The sequence below is a fragment of the Ptychodera flava genome (assembly GCF_041260155.1).
Source record: "Ptychodera flava strain L36383 chromosome 3 unlocalized genomic scaffold, AS_Pfla_20210202 Scaffold_27__1_contigs__length_13241970_pilon, whole genome shotgun sequence".
NCBI classification, from domain to species: Eukaryota; Metazoa; Hemichordata; class Enteropneusta; family Ptychoderidae; genus Ptychodera; species Ptychodera flava.
The window spans coordinates 4,451,742-4,472,204 of NW_027248281.1; the positions used below are offsets into that span (position 1 = coordinate 4,451,742).

Sequence of the window (20,463 nt, forward strand, 5' to 3'; positions counted from 1 at the left end):
GGTTATGAAGAAGAAGATTTTTTACCAAAAACGCCTTTTTTGGCATTAATTTGCCTATTTTCAACAATATCAAAAAATTAAAAAAAACTAGTTTCTCAAAATCCTATTTTTCATCCACACAACAAATATCAAAGCAGTAAGTACTGCAGTTGTCAAGATATTTAAGTGGACGGACGCCTAAGAAACGGACATACATACATACATATATACATACATACATACAGACTGACGGTGCACGCCAGACGGATACCCATCGCAATAGCTTTTATAGACTATATTAGTCTATACAAGCTAATAAACGAGAGTTAATTACATTCTAATTAAAGTAAACAAGACTTGCTTAAATCAAATTAATCAAGATTTACATCATAAAAACAGCATATATGTATCTGTCAGGTTATAAAGAATCTTAAGCTGGTTATCTTTATCAGTATTTCCATCCTATTAACAAAGCACATTTTAACTTTCAAATTAACATTGTAAGTAAGTTCTGTTGAATAAGTTGAGACTGTACGTACTCAGAGAAAGCACACTGAAGAGACAAATGTTTGAAACTTAAGAAGTTCAAGGTCATCAAAAGCATAATAAGGAATCATGTAACACTTTCATTGCACTGTTTACACAGATTGCATAATTGCTATAAATAGCACATGAGGAATCTTACAGCCCAGCTTTACCATAAAACCCCTATCACTTTGACCACTCTTTTAATTGACCACTCTATTTTTTTCCTCAAAGAGTAATTTTATCCTTACCAAGTCAACCATAAATGGAAATTAGAACTTTCTCTATCTCTATTTATTTGACCACCCTATCATGACAAACTATTATGAGCAATTTCTTTTAGATAACATACAGGGCACAATAAATGACGGTTCAGAATATGTCAAAGTTTGGATTCAGGAAAGTTGCCTTTACATGATTTCACTATGAACTGTCAAAAAGTTGAACTTTCTGATAATTCTACACTGAAATTATTTTGGCTTTGATGATTTCCAAATTAATTCAATTATTTAAAATCATATTAATTATTTTTTTCTGGGTGAATTGATAGGGTTTATACAGTACAAGAATTACATACAATGTAAGTCAAATTTTGACCAAAAATGACAAAAAAATTCCTTAAAAATACACCTTTGCATATTTCATCACAATTCGAACAAATCTAAGTTGGGTTATCCCTAGGGACCTGTATACCAAATAACAAAGCTGTCTGACCGGCGGTTATGAAGAAGAAGATTTTTTACCAAAAACGCCTTTTTTGGCATTAATTTGCCTATTTTCAACAATATCAAAAAATTAAAAAAAAATAGTTTCTCAAAATCCTATTTTCATCTACACAAAAAATATCAAATCAGTAAGTACTGCGGTTCTCAAGATATTTGAGTGGACGGACGCCTCACAAACGGACATACATACATACATACATACATACATACATACATACATACATACATACATACATACATACATACATACATACATACATACATACATACATACATACATACATACATACATACATACATACATACATACATACATACATACATACATACATACATACATACATACAGACTGACGACGGACGACGGACGCCGGACGGAAACCCATCCCAATAGCTTCTATAGACTATAGTCTATAGTAGCTAAAAACTGTACATCAATCTTTCTTGAGTTTGGGGCTGAACCCGATTAGTGCCTAGTGCAACTTTTTTTCAGTCCTTTTCTCATTGTAACGCTTCAATGTGTACAAATTATTGTCTTTTTTCAAAAGAATATGAGGAATAAATTATTATTATTATTATTATTATTATTATTAAATAATAATTGTTATGAAATTTCGCCGGAGACGGCGGAGAGATTGTGCTTGAATCATCGGAACAAACTATTTTGAATCTCAAGAACAAGTTCGAATTGATCTTTGCTACTCAGTGAAGGATGTGTGTAAAATGATTGTTTGACACGGGAACGTGGAGTTTTGTACGGATCATATTTCGTAACATCCATCGTCGGACCACAAAAGACCTGTGATTTTCTGACATGACATTTGAACTCAGTGATATATGTAAATTCGAAAAAGTTTTTCTTTTGTTGCTATGATTGACAATTCAATTTCATAGATTCTTTTCAAAAGGATCAGGATAGATGTTTGGAGCTTGGCCATTCAGTTTTCAATGATAAATATATCTACGTATTTGTAGTGCTATAAACTTTACAGCTAATCTTTCATTGAATTTTCTAATACTATACACAATATCGCGGGTTGTTCTCTTAAATCTAGTGATCTCCCAAAAATACGGGATTTGCGTGGTGTTTTTGTGACACTAATTCAATGTATTTTTATGCAGAGACCGGGTCATAACATTTGTTATGGTTCCATGCTAGTTGTCCTACACAATGAACAATTAGAAATTATGAATAAAATTATATACAGGCATGGACCCGTGCACAGAAACATAATTTAAATAAATAAATAAATAAATAAATAAATAAAAGAAGGAATGAAGGAAACGAAACGTTAGTTACTAAATGGCAGATAGCTGTAACGTTTACTGATGTCTGTACAATTTTTACATTAATTGTATTTAATGACAACTACTGTTTTCTGTCCTACTCCCGAAGCATGGATGTTGCAATACACAGTATTCAGCTGGTGAACTAAGTCTCTCTGTGTGTAGACTGCATTGTTATTGGTTGTCAACAGTGAATTCTGGTTGGGACAAGAATTTAATTGTAAAAAATAACATGTAACTTTCCTTAGGCCAAGCCAAACACTTGACGTTTCTGCATGTTTTGACGGGCAGAGCAAGAACTTGTAAATACCCTGCAAAGGTGTAAACCCTGTAATTTTATACCCATTCTTTTACTATAGTGTATAGTAAATGCAGTTGGTTTGTCTAATCCTCTCTGGCGTGCTTAAACGTCAAGTAGGTTTTTGTTTAGTAAATATCGGCCATAATTGAGTATGGTCCATGTTAACACGTAAATTAAGATTCTAAAACGTAGATATGAATATCAAAAGACTTATTTTAAAAGTCTGAATTGTGAAAAATGCAGTACGTTACACCTGGTATGTGGGGCCTTTCGTCTTTTAGTGGAATTCGTGGCACATGTGAAAGTAACTGAGCCATATTCTATCTATGGATATAATCAGTGCTTGCCTAAGGGTGCCATTGATGATGAATGAATGAAACATACCCAATAAGATAATATTAAAGTGTGTTACAGCCTAGTTTGGGCCAGGTACTTTTTAGTATTGCCAAAAAAAACATGAAATGGATCAAATTTCGTGAAAGATACCAATAAACGCAGAGTCCAATGACTAGATAACAACGACAGCTTTAGGTTTATTGAACTATACTTTATATTTTACGGGCCACTGTTGGTTGTAATAATGTCATCACGTTTCAGAAATATTACACTTTGATTTACATAATATCAATATTTCAAGATTATTAATAACACAAGAAATTCACACTTTCTATGAAACCGCAGCCACTCTTCGATATATCAGAAGTATGTCAGCATAACAATATCAGTTCATTGTCAATAGTTTTACAGGAGCTTTGCTCATACATTCGTCTTTCTTCATGACTGGTTCAGAAAAGCGAGCGTTTTATCAGTTCTATAAGTTGACCAAGGAGATTTCAGGGCACTTCTTAGGAATTCCTTTGACAATCGATCAGACAGTATCTAGTTAATGCATTTCTTTCATCGTTAAACTGAGTGTAAATCTGATAAAGAGTCCCTGCGTCACGGACTTTATTCTCAATATAGTGTTTAGTAATAAAGTAAACGACCATTTGAATTCAACGCTTTCAGAAGTCAAATGTAAGGTAAGATCAAAGTGACGAATTAAAAGTGAGATGTACCACGCCATTGTATGTTATTTTCAATTTGGTTCACCATTAAGGTCAACAAATCAGGGACAGGGTAACACTACATACTTTCGTACATTGCAAAATCTGATCCACTTTTGTAACTCCGACACTCATTTTCGGCCACACATTGCTAGTGTAACAGAGATAATGAAAATTGTACAGAAACACCGTCCTTCAAAGATAGTTTGGTTTTTTGTCACCTTTCCGTCCAATGAAAGAAATCAATGCTTCTAAGATGATGCGAAGTGACACCATGTCAAAGATGATGTCAAGGTGACTGAGCTACTGTCCCAAAATGAGTTTGTATGGCCGTAAAATAAAGGCTTCGGACCCTGCTTTCTTTACATGAAAACGGGTAGGGTATACGCATGTGCACATCAATGCCATTTGTTTTCTGACTGTTTCAAACTAAATCCTTTATTTTCCCAGCTGCAGCGTTTTTATAAAAAACGAAGGTCAACAAAATACGAAAAACGATTTAAGACTGAGCTAGGCGTCAAAGATTGGGTACCGCGCTGACTATATCAGAGGACTTGGAGATATCGGGGACATCACTATCGGAGTATGCTAACTCGAGATTCCAGCGAGGGAATTTATTCCTGCTTGCTTCATTGATGCCCTCACTTCATCCTGTAATTGCTCTTTTGCATTTTGGATGATGAATTAAGTAAAGAAAGAAAACAAAAGAGATTAAGAGACATATATAGTCTGTTACACTATTGGTCGGGAGTGTACTAGCCTGAGATGGCAGGTCAAGTTTTGAAAATGTGTTCTTCGTACACTGTGACCCAGCGCTGACTTTACACCCAGCGCTGACTTTCTGCTGGTCAACCTGTGTTCTTTTGAATACACGCATGAAATTACGAACTGATCAATGACTCCCCAGAAATATCTGCTTATACTTTTGTCAGATTTCCACTGTATTACACAGTCCCCGTAAGACGAGGACAGAGCCAGATTAATAGTGTTGGCTGTCCAAGACAAAGCTTGAAAACGAGGGCACAGTCTTGACAGATGTCAACAGTTATTCCGACAATCGGCATGGTATCGGTGACACTTACCGACAAAGCATTTCAAACAGGCAGGAAACCAAACAGTCATTTTCGCACTGGTCCTTGCATCGATCCACTTTCTAAACTGTTGTTGAGATGTACTGATAATTTAGCTTCATTATTTGGTCAGTCTAAAGCCACCATGTCAAAACAGGATAACTCTAACAAGACAGTGTCTCTGTCTATATTCACTGTTCACCGACTTAGATATGATGTCATCGCAATATTGACGTGAAGGCAACACGGGTATGAATAAGTGGAAAGTCCCGTGTCACTATCATGACATAGCGGTTACGTTTATACCTGCAGTGACATTGCGTGTTTGAATGATTATCAGCCAAGCGTTTTGGGTCTTTAAAGGAAAACAAATTGGTATGACCATTAAGTGTCTTCGGTGAAAAGAAACAAACTGAACGACACTTGCTCTTGAAAACATCACTAGGAAGCAGAACGTGAGAAAATAACCCCAGCAGCTATTGATGACGTAAATCCGTGAGAAAACTGCCGTGTCTGCTGTTCATTATGACGTAACACGTCTTCTGCGGCCAGGCCAAGGCCAGGGTTTTGTCATCTGTATCTTTCAGAAGGAACAATAGTTTTACATCAACTGTAAATGCGTGTTCATGTTCATCCTGAATATTTCTGCTTTTCATTTCTATTAGTTTGGCTTAAACTTTACGAATTGTTTTACGTTTTTCTAGGTCACTGATGAACATTCCCATGATGCACTGCACAGATCTCAGGATTAGAAAGAATGTCGCCAACAATTAGAATTTGTTGGAGACTCCGAAAACCAAATATTTGAAAGATCCAAGGCACATATATGATCGCACGATTAAATTTATTTACAAAACTGAGGACTTTTTCTTTTATGTCGATGACAAGAGAGTAAAATAATATTCGTTACAACTGCAAATATCAAAGTTAAAAAAAAAAGCAGGGGCATATTATCAACAATAAAAAAAAATCAATCGGTTAAACAAACAAACAACAAAGTAATGTAAGCAAACGAACAAACAAACAAGACCCGCATTGATAATTATATTGACATCATACTACAATCTAGAAGCCATGCATTATATACACCTGGATAGTGTTCAAATCTGAACGTCAAAGAAGTGCTATAAACATTTAATGCGCTTTAAGAGAAGGCGTAATCTTCAGTTTTACGATCATCAAATAGGTCGAGCTTAGCAGCTTCCTAGGTCAGCGACTTCCCACTTTAAGTGTACAATGTTTAGCGCTTTGTGATCTGGCACGAAATGATTTATGGGTTTAGGCCAAAGGACAGCGTACGCCAACCCTTTCAACAAACGTTTGGATTGAATTTCAGGGTGTGAGACTGACTTGAAGCATATAGACCCTAGTTTTCCTCAAGGGTCTATGCTTGAAGAGATTTGAATAGTCGTTCATAGTATCCATGGCAACGGATTCTGTCAACAAGTCAATCCATTTACTGTGATGGTAGATTGGTTTACACGTGTCAAATAGAACAATTACTGAGTTTCTATTAGTTATACTGTAATTGTACCGATATAGAGGAGCGAACATTTCAGTGTTGCATTTTGAACAGATAAAACTTCCCCTCCGTGCGATGACACTTCATACATTTCAATTGTTAGTGTCGAGCGACAACTTAACATTTGTTTGGTCATCTGACTTGGTTTTTTTGGTTTTTTGCTGACATTTTACGAACACCACAATATGACGGGATATGACACACAGTTTCATAGAAGGACATGTTATAACCAAAATTGACATATGTGCATTCACAGTCATTTGATAAGTATACGATATAGGTCAGCCTGCAAGGATATTCACAGGCCTATAGTTAAAAAAACAGGACTACGTTTTCAAATCTTACTTATCTTTATAAAATGTGTATGTGAAGTCACGACTAATTCATGAGAAAGTGTATTCCATTCTGAATAACAATTGATGAGGCACAAGGGTTATTAAAATATTCAGTTTCAATCGTTTTTCCTTAAGGTGGAGTTGCACGTTACCAACACAGTTTTTTTTCTCAAAGGAATATTTTCCTCATCTAAGATGACAAGGAAACTCCCTCATACTATGCATTTTCAAAAACAGAGAATCTAATTATAAAGTTTAGTACGGTAGCAATAGTTCACTTAAAGGAAAAATGGGGTATATATTGGGGTGGAAAAAACCTCATTTGGTATTAAGGATTAAAAATAATTTCTGAAATTTAATATTTCACTTGAAACAAAAACAGACATTTATTTTGCATTTTCTATCCTCATTCTTAAATGGCAGGGGTTAAAGACTGATACTCAAAAAAGTGATTATTCAAATGTAAGAATTTTATTGTCAAACAAATTAGTAGTTTTGTTATACAGCATTTAAAACACATAATGTGAAAATTTCAGAAACTTTGACCCAGCCAGAGTGGAGTTAAAAATTTTGGGAACCTTCAAATAAGGAGAAAAGAGAAGCCAGGAAATCGGGTGATTGCAGAATTTTTGCATAAATTTACACTTCTTTCTCACCCATTTTACGATTGCTTTATAAGCTAAAAGGTAAACCCAACCAATATTTTGGCATTGAGTTTTCGAATAACATATAATTGAATGAATGTTTATATAATCGTGATTTTGAGGAAAGTACGCTGTGTTATGTTCAGCGCCCCTAAATATCGGCATATGACACGTTATATTGAGTTGTATTGATAAAAATCCATGATACAACCAGCAAAGAATTTGAATTACAGAAGTGTCGTTCCTTTTCCTTTACTATGTACTCAAACAAAGCATTTGTCCTTTGTTTTAAAATGGATTTAAATCCTCTCTATTTCGTTCATTTCTCCCCATATCCCTTGCACAAGTGTGGATGGTGCAACGACAGGCGTTATAAGTTTACTGCTGGATTCATGCATATTCGGAAAAGCAAAAATACACGTTAGTAATTTTAGGTAAGAAATACATATATGATTGCAGAAGATTGCACAGAATACCAAAGATTCAACAATTTACAATATGGATACAAGAAAGAATAACAGTAGAAAAACATAAACATAAATTAAGTTTCTTTGATAAAGATGACACGGATTCAAAATGGTCAAAATTAAGTCTATTTTGCCAGTAGAATTTTGAGATTTTAAACCGAAGCACTGTCCTGCTTTTTTGTTTTTTTCTTTGTTTGGTTTTTCTTTTCTGTTGTTGTTATTTTTTGTTTTGTCTTTCTTTTTCTGAAAGCCAATAAAAAAATAAAAAAAAAATACACGGTCTTATTACGGATAGACCAAATTTTATTTTCACGTAAAAGATTATTTCATCTGCATCAAGCCATGGGGTGTTTGATATCAGCAATTTTGAAATTTAGGATCAAAATTATGTCAAGGGTCAAAGTGCCGGATAAAAGCTTAATACGAGGTTACATGGTGTTAACATCAAAGAAAAATGACTAAAAATCAAATCGCAACTTGTGAGACATAGGCAATTAGCCGCCGCCAAAGAAATGTTTACGCTAATAAAGCTATTCACCTGGCGACACAGCTATAAAATGCGACCTGATTTAGTTTATGCTAATGTACCAAGCAGACGTAAGGCCTGACGCCACACCTGTTTATGACAGGATTTTATTTAAGGCAGAGGTGCTGGACAAAACACATAGGTCAAGGGTCAGGGACGCACTCTGCTTTACTTATAATGGTGATTTGCTATCACGGCAGTACATCAGAAAGAATAACTTGAAGTTGAATGATTTATTCAACAAAATACCAGCAGACTGTCACGACTCTACTCTGGAATCTACCAGAGAAACATAATGGACATAGTCTACTTATGTGAGGAATGAAATAATATACAGACAAAGTTAAGTACTGACAACATGATGTAACGTGCAATACGAATATGGCATAACTTGACTAAAAACCTACAAATCATAATTTGAAATATGACGTCAACTGAAACAGCTATTATACATTTTTACAAAAAGTAATGACATTCAACCATCTTGCGTAGCAGACGGAATTTTCGAATCAGATCTGAAGTTCAATTTTTCAAAAGAAGACTTTGTGAGTAGAATGTGTTCCGAGTTCAAAATGTGTGCCATTTCGTAAGGCACACGGACGTATACACATATACCAAATAAGAACAATAAGACAAAAGTGTTGCAAACAACAGAAAGTGTACCAAAGTGGGGTAAAAAATAATGTTCAAATATACATATTCTGAGTTATTTGACTACCAGGAACCAGGAACCTATGAACTGATTTACATATACTGCCAGTGGACAGTGGGCTGTTGGTGCAAAATTATTATTTAACGGAAGTGAGAAGAACAAGGCATGATGAAATTTTACACTGCATGAAAACGCAATAATACAGATAATTCACATTAATGAGTTGCCTGTATTATAGAATAATACACATGAATACACATGAATCCACATGAATATAGGCTTGCTGAATACAAAAAATGGATTCTTGACTGTATTCATCTGTATATGCACTCTTCAGCTAAAATACAGGCATTAATCCATGCTAATTCAGTAAGTATTATAGTGTTTTTATGCAGTGTTATCATCTGCAATAAGGTAAGGTTTTGAAATTACATATAAATAGCCAGTAATTATTCTCCACAGATGAAAGTCCAACACAGAGCACCTGCATAGTGCTGTAAACCAGTGTCTGCCTATACGTATTCATGCATCAACTACCTCCTCAGCCTGTCAGGGGTCAGTCTTTAAAATTGAGTTTTGTATTACTTGAAGTACGACAAAATAGGACGAAAATTTTTCATGCTCAGCCTTTGAAATTAGATTCTTGTCCGCTGAAACGATTTCAAATTTTATTCTTACAAAATGAAATATCTGTTGTGTATACCGCTGTACAAACCAGACTGTTGAAAACATTTTGATTTAATTTCATTCAGCGTACATGAATAACTTCAGATTATCTGTAAGTCAAACAACGGTGGATTCTGGTCTAATAATAAATGCAGCCGAATACTAAATCAAATGTAAACTCATTTAATACTAAGACAACGTTTCTGAATGTATTTTTGAAGTCTAAGATAGGGTTGTGAATTTGTGTGATGTACAAAAGAAAATGGTTCGTGCTAAGATGGTCAAATGTTTTGAAATTTATTTTCCACAAATGATGAGAAATGCAGAATGCTTTCCTTTGTGATCAAATATTTATTTTTTGTCCAAACCCATTTTCTAGGGTCGAGTTGAGACCTTTCCTTCAAGAGTTTTCTCTGGCTTTAAAAAGTCAGACGGAACTCCTACATTTATTCTTCAATGCTGCCTGAAATAAACATATCGTAATATGTTTGAATGTTGTCAGTCAGCAGTTACTGGCAGCTCTCTAATATCTTAACAACTGTTTCCTCTCTGTTCAGAATAGAGAAACGTTCTCGTATAAAGACAGGATCAGGATATAGGAGTAAAGCGAACTTTGGGGAGGGATAAATTGCTTAGTAATTTGATGAAGTACTTTATTTTCACCAAATCTAAGTTCAACACATTTCATTCTTTTTTACAAGATACGTCGTTATATGACCTGCCAACATGAACAGTGTTATATTTCCCTGTATACACCCTCCACTGTAGTTTCTGATATTCACAGAGTTTGCTTCTGCTCTGCAACGAAAGAAATAATGTACATGCCATTTTGGACTTACGTCCTCTCTAATGAGCCACTGGTGCAGAACTAGTTGGTTTTCAATTGCAGATTGCGGTAAAGAACTCTCAGCTCAATAGCAGCAGTAAATTATTCAAAAGCTTTTTATAGGATATCACTATGGGTTACCAAGACATTATTTGGTAATGCGTCAAATGTTAACGTTGACGAAATGCTTGATTTCTTTCTTCACCATGTTTAACTTAATCCTACTGTTCAATAAACATAAATCCATGACTAGTAATTGTAATATTGTAACACACGTTTCAGGTTCCGTCATTGTTCCGACTGGAAAACTGTGGAGGATGACGCACCTCACTGATCCATATGTTCAGTAGTATGCGTTGGCAAACTGATTTTGGCTTTAAATTCTTGTTCTTACATATATATAAGTCCAAAACATTCCAGAGCAGACAAAATCCCATGTAGCTGTCCACAATTCATCGTAGATCGTTTACTTCAAGATCGCACAGTGCAAGGCGTAGCCAAGTTATATTGGCGTGAGAAAGACGTTTTGATTCTTGGTCGTTATTTTAACACCGGGGTGGGGATCATTATTTCGAATCTCTAAAGGGCAGTTTTATTTTAGTATCTTGGGCAGGTACATGTTTTTTTTGAACCAATTGAGAACTTGGTGTACTTGACGAGATGAAATCCAAAATAGAATGTGTCGTAATCATGTAGGGAAGTGTCCTTATAAGTAACCAACAGTCGGCGAAATGCAGCATTTGCGAAGGTCTGATTTCACGTCATTGCATTGCACAGCAATTGATAGCGACTTTACAATTTTCGCAAGATATCAAGAGATAAACTCACTGCTCCATGTTAAGCTAACATATTGCTCGGGAGATATTTTATACGCCTGTCTTTGTAAGCGACAAGATAATTGACCATATCTTGCAAGACGTAATTGCATATCTATAGTAAGAACTTGTACGTCACCATGTTGAGACGAGAAAGACAGTGAGTGGTCAGGGATCATTCACTTATGATATCGTTATGTGTCAGTACTGTCCTCTCTGAGGTATAATTTTCAGTACTACTCTTGGATTCTGAGAAAACCGGGGACGAGTTGTTTTGCATTTTGGGTTTACTATGCAGACTACAGAAGAATCGTAGCGATGCGTAACCATCGCAGGGTAGCGAAAACTGAGGCTGACCTCTCCAATCAGCCGAGACCAAACTCGGCCGTAATCAATTAAGCTGACAGCAACTCGGCCTTGCTCCAAATTGGCACGGTGGCTTTATACAGAAGTGCACCTCGAGATTGTCCACGAAAGATACAGGAAGGTAGCTATGTTTCTGGATTCGATTCAAATTTGTTGAAAGTTAACGAAGTCGGGGGTCCATTTGAACAAAATGAGACGATAGGTAATCAACGTGCTTTGAAACTGTCAGAAAAGTACAAATTTTTCTCAATTTTTTCTTCAGCCATTGCTTGCCGGGCAGGTGCGTTTTATATTTAGTTGTGTTCTCTTCTGAATAATTTTGATTAAATTTTTAAGCGTGTCACAAATTTTACGTCACTTACGTTCATTTCGTGTTATATTGAATAGCATATTTTGCCCAGAGTGACTCCCGACAAATGAATTTCAAACTTTATGCCAATGCAACACATCAAAATTCAAGAGTTCGAAAAGTTCTTATTTTCTCCCAGTAAGCAACTCATTTTTGTTGTTTTTGTTTTGGAGTTTGAAAATAGAACATAATTTGTTAACTTTCATTTTGGATTTTGACTGAAAATGTTGATTCACTGTATATTGGAATCTATGGGACATTTATGAATATTTTTTTACAATACTTAACTAAATCTGTGCTTTTAAGGTTTGACAATTGATACAAGTATACTTATATTAAGTATATTTAAATATTCAGATGTGGACAACAAATATGATGTTGAAATTTCACCAAAAATAATTTTATTATGTCACTTCTATTGATAGTCTACATTTAAAGTACTAGTATAGATATTTTTTCTGGCAAAACTTGCTCTACATGTAATATAAAAGTATATATATGTATAATATTAAATATTGTTCAACATTGACTTTTAGGCTATAATAAGTTTGTCGATAAACAATGATACAATTGCAAGCCAAACTATAAATGAAGGTAAACATTACAGCTATTGCCCCATTTGCGATCCCATGAGAAAGGTTTAGAGAAAGGATAACTTCTTTCAGGAAAAATGGACATAATAAACATATTTGTATAAAAAGGACAGTAGCTGTACCTTTTGGCCAATCAAGTATGTTTTGTCCCGTGTATCGACTGCAGTTTCTTGTTCAACCCCCTACAGCATACTATATGAATAACAAATATTCTGTTTGGCAATATCAGTACATATGTAAAGACATAACCATTGTCATTATGACAAATGAATTCTAGTCCGGACTTGAACTCAATTTTAAACAATACCAATTGTGACTGTACACATATGGCTATGCTGGAATTTTTATCATGCTGCAGGGAGAAGAACAAGAAACTACAATGGATACAACAAGATACACAAAACAAAACCACCAATAATTGGCCAAACCTAATAGCTTAAAATTGACAACCCAACACATGTCATATCAATCAGAGACAGTTTTGTTTCGAGTCTCCCTTTAAGTCCCCAAATCCTTTCAAGTACCCCTAACATACCCTTAATACTTTCAAGTCCCCCGTCAATTCTCACCCCTCCTCCAGAGGTGTTTGTGAATGTAGCCTAAGATGCACTTACATGTAGCATTGTTTTCCCAGTATACGTATATAGTTCAGAACACAGACAGCAAAGTTCCAGTATTAGAAATAGAGACCGTGTTTCGAAAAGGTGAAACACACTTTTCTTTTCTGAGTTTTGACCCTTTGATATTAGTTTAGCATTTTTCTCTTAAAACAACTAAATCTTGCAACTTTTATTTTGTTGCAGGTTATTTACCGTAGAATTCTGACAGTATCTGAAAGCCTAAAGTCCACTACATTTACTATACATAAATCACCTGGTCCCGTCGTAATTATCACAGTTAAGATTTTAATTATAACTGTCTGATAGATACAAGGGCAAGGATCAGTCAGATTTTACAGTCAGCAAAATTGTAATAATCAGCTCGTTTATTGAACCAATCTTTTGGAGGTCGGGGATATGGCCGAGCGGTTCCGTCTGCGGCTTCTCCGCTAGGCGATTGGGTGCCGTACGTTGTGAGTTCAAAACAACCGTAGTATTTGACCTGTACTTATACCTAGACACAAATACATACCTGTCGTGCATCGATATTTATGAAAGAACACGTTTATCTCCAGCAACTAATGTATAGACTGGCCAGGAACTGCATACCTAACGTTGACATTTTGGTGTACAAATTTCAAAATTTTTATTCACTAATATGGAGGATTGTACGAATTTTCTATCGTCGTTCTCGCTAGTCACATCAATAAGTATACAAATGATTGTCGTGTGAGGGAAATGATACATAACGTTTTCCACCGAGGTAAGAATTAACTCCCTGTTTTTTCGCCATTACAGCCGGCGGTCTTTATAGTTGAAACCACACTTAACCTCAATGTCATGATTGTTGGCTATCGTTGACATATCTGTCGACAAGTATTCAAGATACTTGTCAAACCTTGACTAAATCAATAGTGTCAGGATAAAGTGGCCTGCTACCTATATATGAGCTGCTTCCAGGATATTTCTCTCTAAGCCTTCTGGTATTCAGTTCGTTGTATACGCTCACGGGCACTGAGACGGCGTTGAACAAACGAAATGACACTTCACGAAAAGTTAACTTCGGAAAGTATTCAATGGTAACGGTTCAAAGTATGGTTTTATTGAGAGTTAGAGAACAGCATTGGGTCATCGACACAAAGAAGCCGGAAATCCACTTTAGTCAGAGAAGTAGGGACGGGGCGTAAATTAGAGGGGGCGGGGGTTTTGCATTAAAGCGCTTAGAAAACCATATGGCCGTCTCCTGAAACGTGGTCAAAAACCTGTGAACCTCCCCAGCACATGATAGTGTTTTGATTTGTGTGCACATGGCCCATTTTCCGCGTGCAGTTTTGGTGAAATTTTCATGTCTTATTTGTTGTACACATTTACACCTTTATAGTCTAGTACATTAATATAATTAATCAAGCACACATAAATGCAGAGATATGGCTGGTTTTTGTGTTGGAAAAAAGTGCAATTCATCAATTTATCGTAAACCGTCATTCCAAAATTCCAATATAATATTTGTTTCACATATATGCACTTCTAATTAACCTAATCTAGGTAATCTAGGTAATCTAGGTACATTCTTAGATTTCTCCATAGAATAGAATGGATCATGAAGTTCCAACTTCACAATTGTTGAATACAAATGTACTTCCAACGTATAAAAATGCACTGAATTAGTATTTTGAAAATCTTTAATCACCCCTCTTTAGTCAATTACATCATGGTATGAAATCAGCCATGCATACTAAATTAAAAATTTGTATTCATTAAAAAAATTAGTAAATGTCAAATCTGAACTTCGCAGGCTGTACGTTAAGGTTTGCACAATGCGATTGTCTCCAAGGGCGTGTTTGACTCTCTACATTCAGTTTCATAATAAATTGAAACTCGCCAACAGACGTACTTTGTGTAGTGTCTAACCTGGAATGCCTTATGCCTTTGAGTAAGGATATTAGCCACGGACAGCTTATTTTAGTGGATATGGCGTAAAACAAAAACTCACATTTCATAGTGGTAATTTAATAATAATCAGATTTACACGTGTAACAATATTCTAGCTGATAGACTCTGAGCTGAGTGCAATTCATCTGATGACTTCATACTGTCAATTTTTGAATCAGAAAACAAACCATGTGTTAAAAACAGGGTGAGAATATAAATCTTGGACAAAGGGAAAACAAATAAACTTACAAAGGATACCTAGAGAAACTATGGAAGACATTGTAACTAAACATTTCAACTCGAGTAACAAACCATTACCGGAACAGAGGCAGTGAAAAGATGAATGTGAAAGATAATGTTTAAATCGTGTTTCCTTTAAAACCAAAAAGCAAAAAGGAAACAAAAGAAGAGGAAAGCTTAAGAAGCAGAAAATGACATTTGCTTCATGATAACAACCATAAGTTCTGCAGAATATTGCTCCATTTTGTTGGTAGACATTAAAAATGTTTATGGAGTAATATGTAACAAAGGAAGTATGATGAATTTGATGTAGCAAGAACAAAAGAGTGACATTGACGATGATGATTGTTAAATTTTAACAATAATGACAACAGCAACACTCAAGATCGCGATGGTGATAAGAATGCTGACAAAGAAGACAATCCTAGTTGGTTGCAGTAATAATAATCTTTACGGCTCTGATACGGGTTTAGCGGACTGAGGTTGTACTGTGGAAAAGCGTGCGAGGGCCCGACTGTGCAAGATTTGGAGCTAGAAATACATGCGATATCGGACATTTGTTGCCATCTTTGTTTTTGTTTTTGTTTTTTGTTTTTGAAAAGGAATGGTCGTATCTCGTCGCGTATCGATATGCACAATGGTGTCATTTGTTTAATTGTGGAACCCGTAAAACAATGTGCGTGTACCATAAATCGAGGTGTAAGAACACCAATGGCGTGATGTAAACCATCGCACATCACATACGCAAACTCATCAGAAAGAAAGTCCGAAAAAAATGTTTAGCTTTTAGGTGAAGTTTTGTGATCATTTCGCAACGAACTGACCGTGTACCTGACGTTGGGGAACCGATGACGGATTTTCGCATGTAGCATCGCTACTAATTTCATTTGAGCGATTCAAACGTAGATAGCGGCCTGGGTTTCTTTTATTTTTGCTCTGCTGACACCTTGCTCAAAATATTGCGACCGCCTGCCCTTTAAGGGGCTTAAGAAATTTTGACCCTCCCAGAAACAGTGGTAAAAAACTGCGACCCTCCCAGATGCCCGGCCCTCCCCTCCCGCTGATTTACACCAAGTCCCTTAGTGATGTACAGTAATGGCTGGGTACACATTCTGATGGCAATGCACTCAACGATTATTTCGCAGTCTCCTAAAGGGAGGTATCTTCTCACAGCTAAAATGTGGTAACAAAATACCTATATCCGCTTAGCCCATGTATAAGAGACTGTAGAGACTGTTTACTATACAAAACCTATAATTTAGGGTCTGTACAGAAATTACAGGGGGGCACTGTGGTTCAAATGACGCTGCGTTAAAAATAACGACCCTTCTTAAATGTTTGCAAGAAAAAGAGTGATCCTCCCCAAATTTCATGCACAAAAACAAGTGACCCTCCCCATGCGTATCACACTCAGTATCAATAATATCTTAATTAACATATGATTCTCATTTGACCTTTAACTTTAAAAGAACAAACCTTTACAAATAATCACTTTTATGCGATGTTTCATGTAATTCAATGCAAAGAGATCACAAATCACAATAAGTAATTTTGTCAGCTTATTTGCTATTAAAATTCAGAAGGGACAATAGCTGTAATGTTTACAGAGACCACTATTATTGTTTGTCAAAAAACTGATTACAACTTACTCTAAACATTAATATTTAGCAACATATAAATATAGACTCACGTATATAGCAAGTGTTGTAGTGGGAAGATATTTGATAGTCCCCCCCCCCCCCGACTGCCAAGAGAAGTGAACTTATATTTAGTGAAATTCCTAATATCATACTTTTGTTGTTCACATCTTCTATTTCAAACACCCTATTCTCAACATGTACATTTATATCAATTGTCAAATATTTATAAAAGCACAGATTTAGCTTGTTTTGTGTAGGAAAAATGTTCATAGTTACCCCGTACACTCCCATGTTTAGTGAATTTTGTGCACACACATGCACTTGTGACCGCTCTATTCTGATCGAGTACATTAATATCAATTATCAAGCGCCTATAAATACACAGCTAGTTTTGGATTAGTTTTGGATTCACTGTTTCCCCATTGACTCCCATATATAGTGAATCAACTTTTTTTTATCTAATATAAAATCAAATTTCTTGTACGCACAATGTACTTTTTACCTCCCACTTCAAGCAAAGTACATTTACGTAAATTATCAAACATATATAAATGTACAGATAAAGCTTGTTGTGTGGGGAAAATTGTGAATAGTTTGCCCAATAGATTCCATTAATTATGATTTGATATATTTAGGTGAAGCAGTATATCGGTCACATCTTCCCTTCTCAGCTTATACAGTTGCGATAGTTGCGAAAAAATGATGACCTTCCCCAAACGGCATGTGTGAAATTTCATGGCTCTTCACAAATACTTGCACGAAAATGGCGACCCAGCCACCAAAACACCGCCCCCCTCCTCGTAATTTCTGTCCAGTGCCTTAGTAATGTTTATGTTGTAATCTGACATTTAACCCCCAGCCTTTTCTTAGTCTAACTTATTAATTTGAAATATATTTTCCTTTTGAATCGTATCAGGTAACTTAACCAACATTGGAAATTCAAATTGCCACTGTTCCTATGTCAGAGCATGGTTCATTGAGCTGCAAAACCTACACAAAGTAAAAGAAACATGTATATCTGGAAGGTTTCGCCACAGTGACTGCTATTTATTGGCTAAAAACAGTCCACGTTTTGGTTGTTTGGTGGTACACGCCTGGAACCTCACATGGAAACTTTAGCTGATACTTTCCATATAACTCGTACTTTAAACGATTCCCTTTCATAAGCAAGAAAAATATACCAATACTAAGTGCTAGAGAGAAAAATAGCATAAGATTTACAGATATTTTAAATTCAAAATGGCCGCGATCCCTACATACAATCTACAGGGCAATGTGAAGTATTCTTTTTCACAAAAACGGGATTGAAAAAACTTCAACCGTGCAACATGCTTCATAACGAGCCCACAACAGAGAACTGACCAGCAAACATGAGAAAATTTGAGAGTCGGAATAGATATGTCCCCGTGACGCATTGTATAGATATTTGCTAGTTTTATATGTTTAGTTGTCTGAAACACATGACTGTCTTGCCAATAAATACCATCAATTCTTATGATAAACTATCAGACAACCTTTGCCAGCGTTAGAGATAGTGTATGAAACTTTGATATGACGGTGACCTAGAAAACCAAACTGAAATATAGCATTCACTCAGTGATGTAATTTTCTCTTGACATTGTACAACTTCATATATTACAGAACAGCGTGCCCAGCAGCAAACGTAGAGTTCAAATGAGGACATGAGTGATTAGGTTCAACAGAGACTTGGACATTCACCTTCGTAAACGGGTCAAGACAAATGAGGCGGAAGCACAGGGTATTTAATTAAAACATGTTGAATGCTATCAAGGAGGTAGGAACGTGCCTTTCTACTTCACTGGCGCTACCAAATGTCGTAATCTATTTTCAAACAGGTCTAAGCAAATTGCGTCACTGTAGTGTGTAAATTACATTTATTACACGACCATAAATTTAGTGTCTTTCAAAACAATGATGATATATATCACAAAACATATTGTAATGCAACGATATGCGTTCCGTGTGCACAGGTAAATGAGATCTCCCACGTTTACCTGATCAAACTTTGCACTTCCACAACTACGTACATGACTTTAACTGTGCGCTTATTCCAAATCCAAGGATGAATGTTTCAGTATGACCGGAACATACGACCGGGAAGTTGGTTTTAAAACAATTGAATAGCCAAGACATGCGACTACTGGTAAATGACGCCATTATGGTTTCTAAGTACTATGTGTGGGTGGCTCGTTCGTTATGTTACGACATGAAAATTTAGTTTGTACTTCAAAATAGCAACAACGGCAGCTTGTAGTTTAACTAAAACCTCATGTACTCACCGAAAACGAACACAACTTTGAAGTTCATTGTGATGGCTTTGATCAAGTAACTGAACATTCGGGCCGAAAATTCACACCAGGCTTCCTTCAATGTTGTCGCATTTGAGCGTTCGTAAGTAGAGGGCGGAGGGCGGAGGGGCGCATTTAGTGGACGTACGAAATATTGTTCAAACAAACTAACATGTCTTTGTTCTTTGGCAGATTACAGCGGATCTGGGGCATTGTTTTATGTGCAGTGAATAAAATTGTACCGAACTAGCCAAATGAATATTTCGGACATCAATTGTTATTTAATATGGCGTTTTATAGGTGGATTTACTTTTATACTGTTGCGCGTATGTTAATCGTCATTTCTCTCTGAAGCACCTGGCCGCCTTTACAAAAAAGAGCTTACAACATGAGATTTCATGTCCAACAAAGGTGGCAAGTCATTACAGCTGCTGTTTCAAGCCCGTGTTGACTAGAAAAAGTGAGAAATACTGAAGGAGATTGTAAGTGCATGTGACAATGAGTTAGCCAACGCTCTCACTTCCCGAGCATTAACCATTTACTCTGAGCACGTAGGGTTCACAGTGAGATGACCCCAGTATTATCATAAAATGAAAGTCCAGGCGGAGTTTCTGTCAACCTTATCCTTACATTATTGTTTGTTCTATGCAGTGACTTGCTGTCAATGAGGGCACTGATCCGAGAGACATTATGACAGAAACTAAATATGTCAACTTGAAGGACAAGCAGATTGACAAACAGGAAATAAAAGTCTATGTATGGGAGAGAGAGAGAGAGAGAGAGAGAGAGAGAGAGAGAGAGAGGAGAGAGAGAGAGAGAGAGAGAGAGAGAGGAGAGGAGAGAGAGAGGTAGGTATTCCTTAGGACGCTGGGCTACATTCACATATACTGGGAGGGGGGGGGGGTCTGAAGGAATTGCGATCGAATCTCTTTTTCAGATACCAGATTCAAGACCCCTTAAAACATTTTAAATACCTCCTCTATATGATCAAAAAATTGTGCCATGGGAGTGTAAACATTCATTCACATTTTTATCAAACTTATTCTCAGT

General features: G+C 36.0%; 1 protein-coding gene across 4 annotated transcripts in view; it reads right to left on the reverse strand.

The window, feature by feature from the left end:
* The window catches only part of LOC139126546 (uncharacterized), a 67,325-nt gene that overhangs the window by 6,020 nt on the left and 40,842 nt on the right, over positions 1 to 20,463 (reverse strand). The window contains exon 1 of one of the 4 annotated variants that reach the window (XM_070692613.1): positions 19,405 to 19,534. The exons of 2 other annotated variants lie outside the window; for them this stretch is intronic. In XM_070692613.1, coding sequence (XP_070548714.1) covers positions 19,405 to 19,462 — 58 coding nt within the window. In that variant the 5' untranslated portion in view covers positions 19,463 to 19,534. Of the gene's footprint in view, positions 1 to 4,944; positions 5,091 to 19,404; positions 19,535 to 20,463 lie in introns of those variants that run through there. One more of the 4 variants, XM_070692614.1, reaches the window with a different exon arrangement.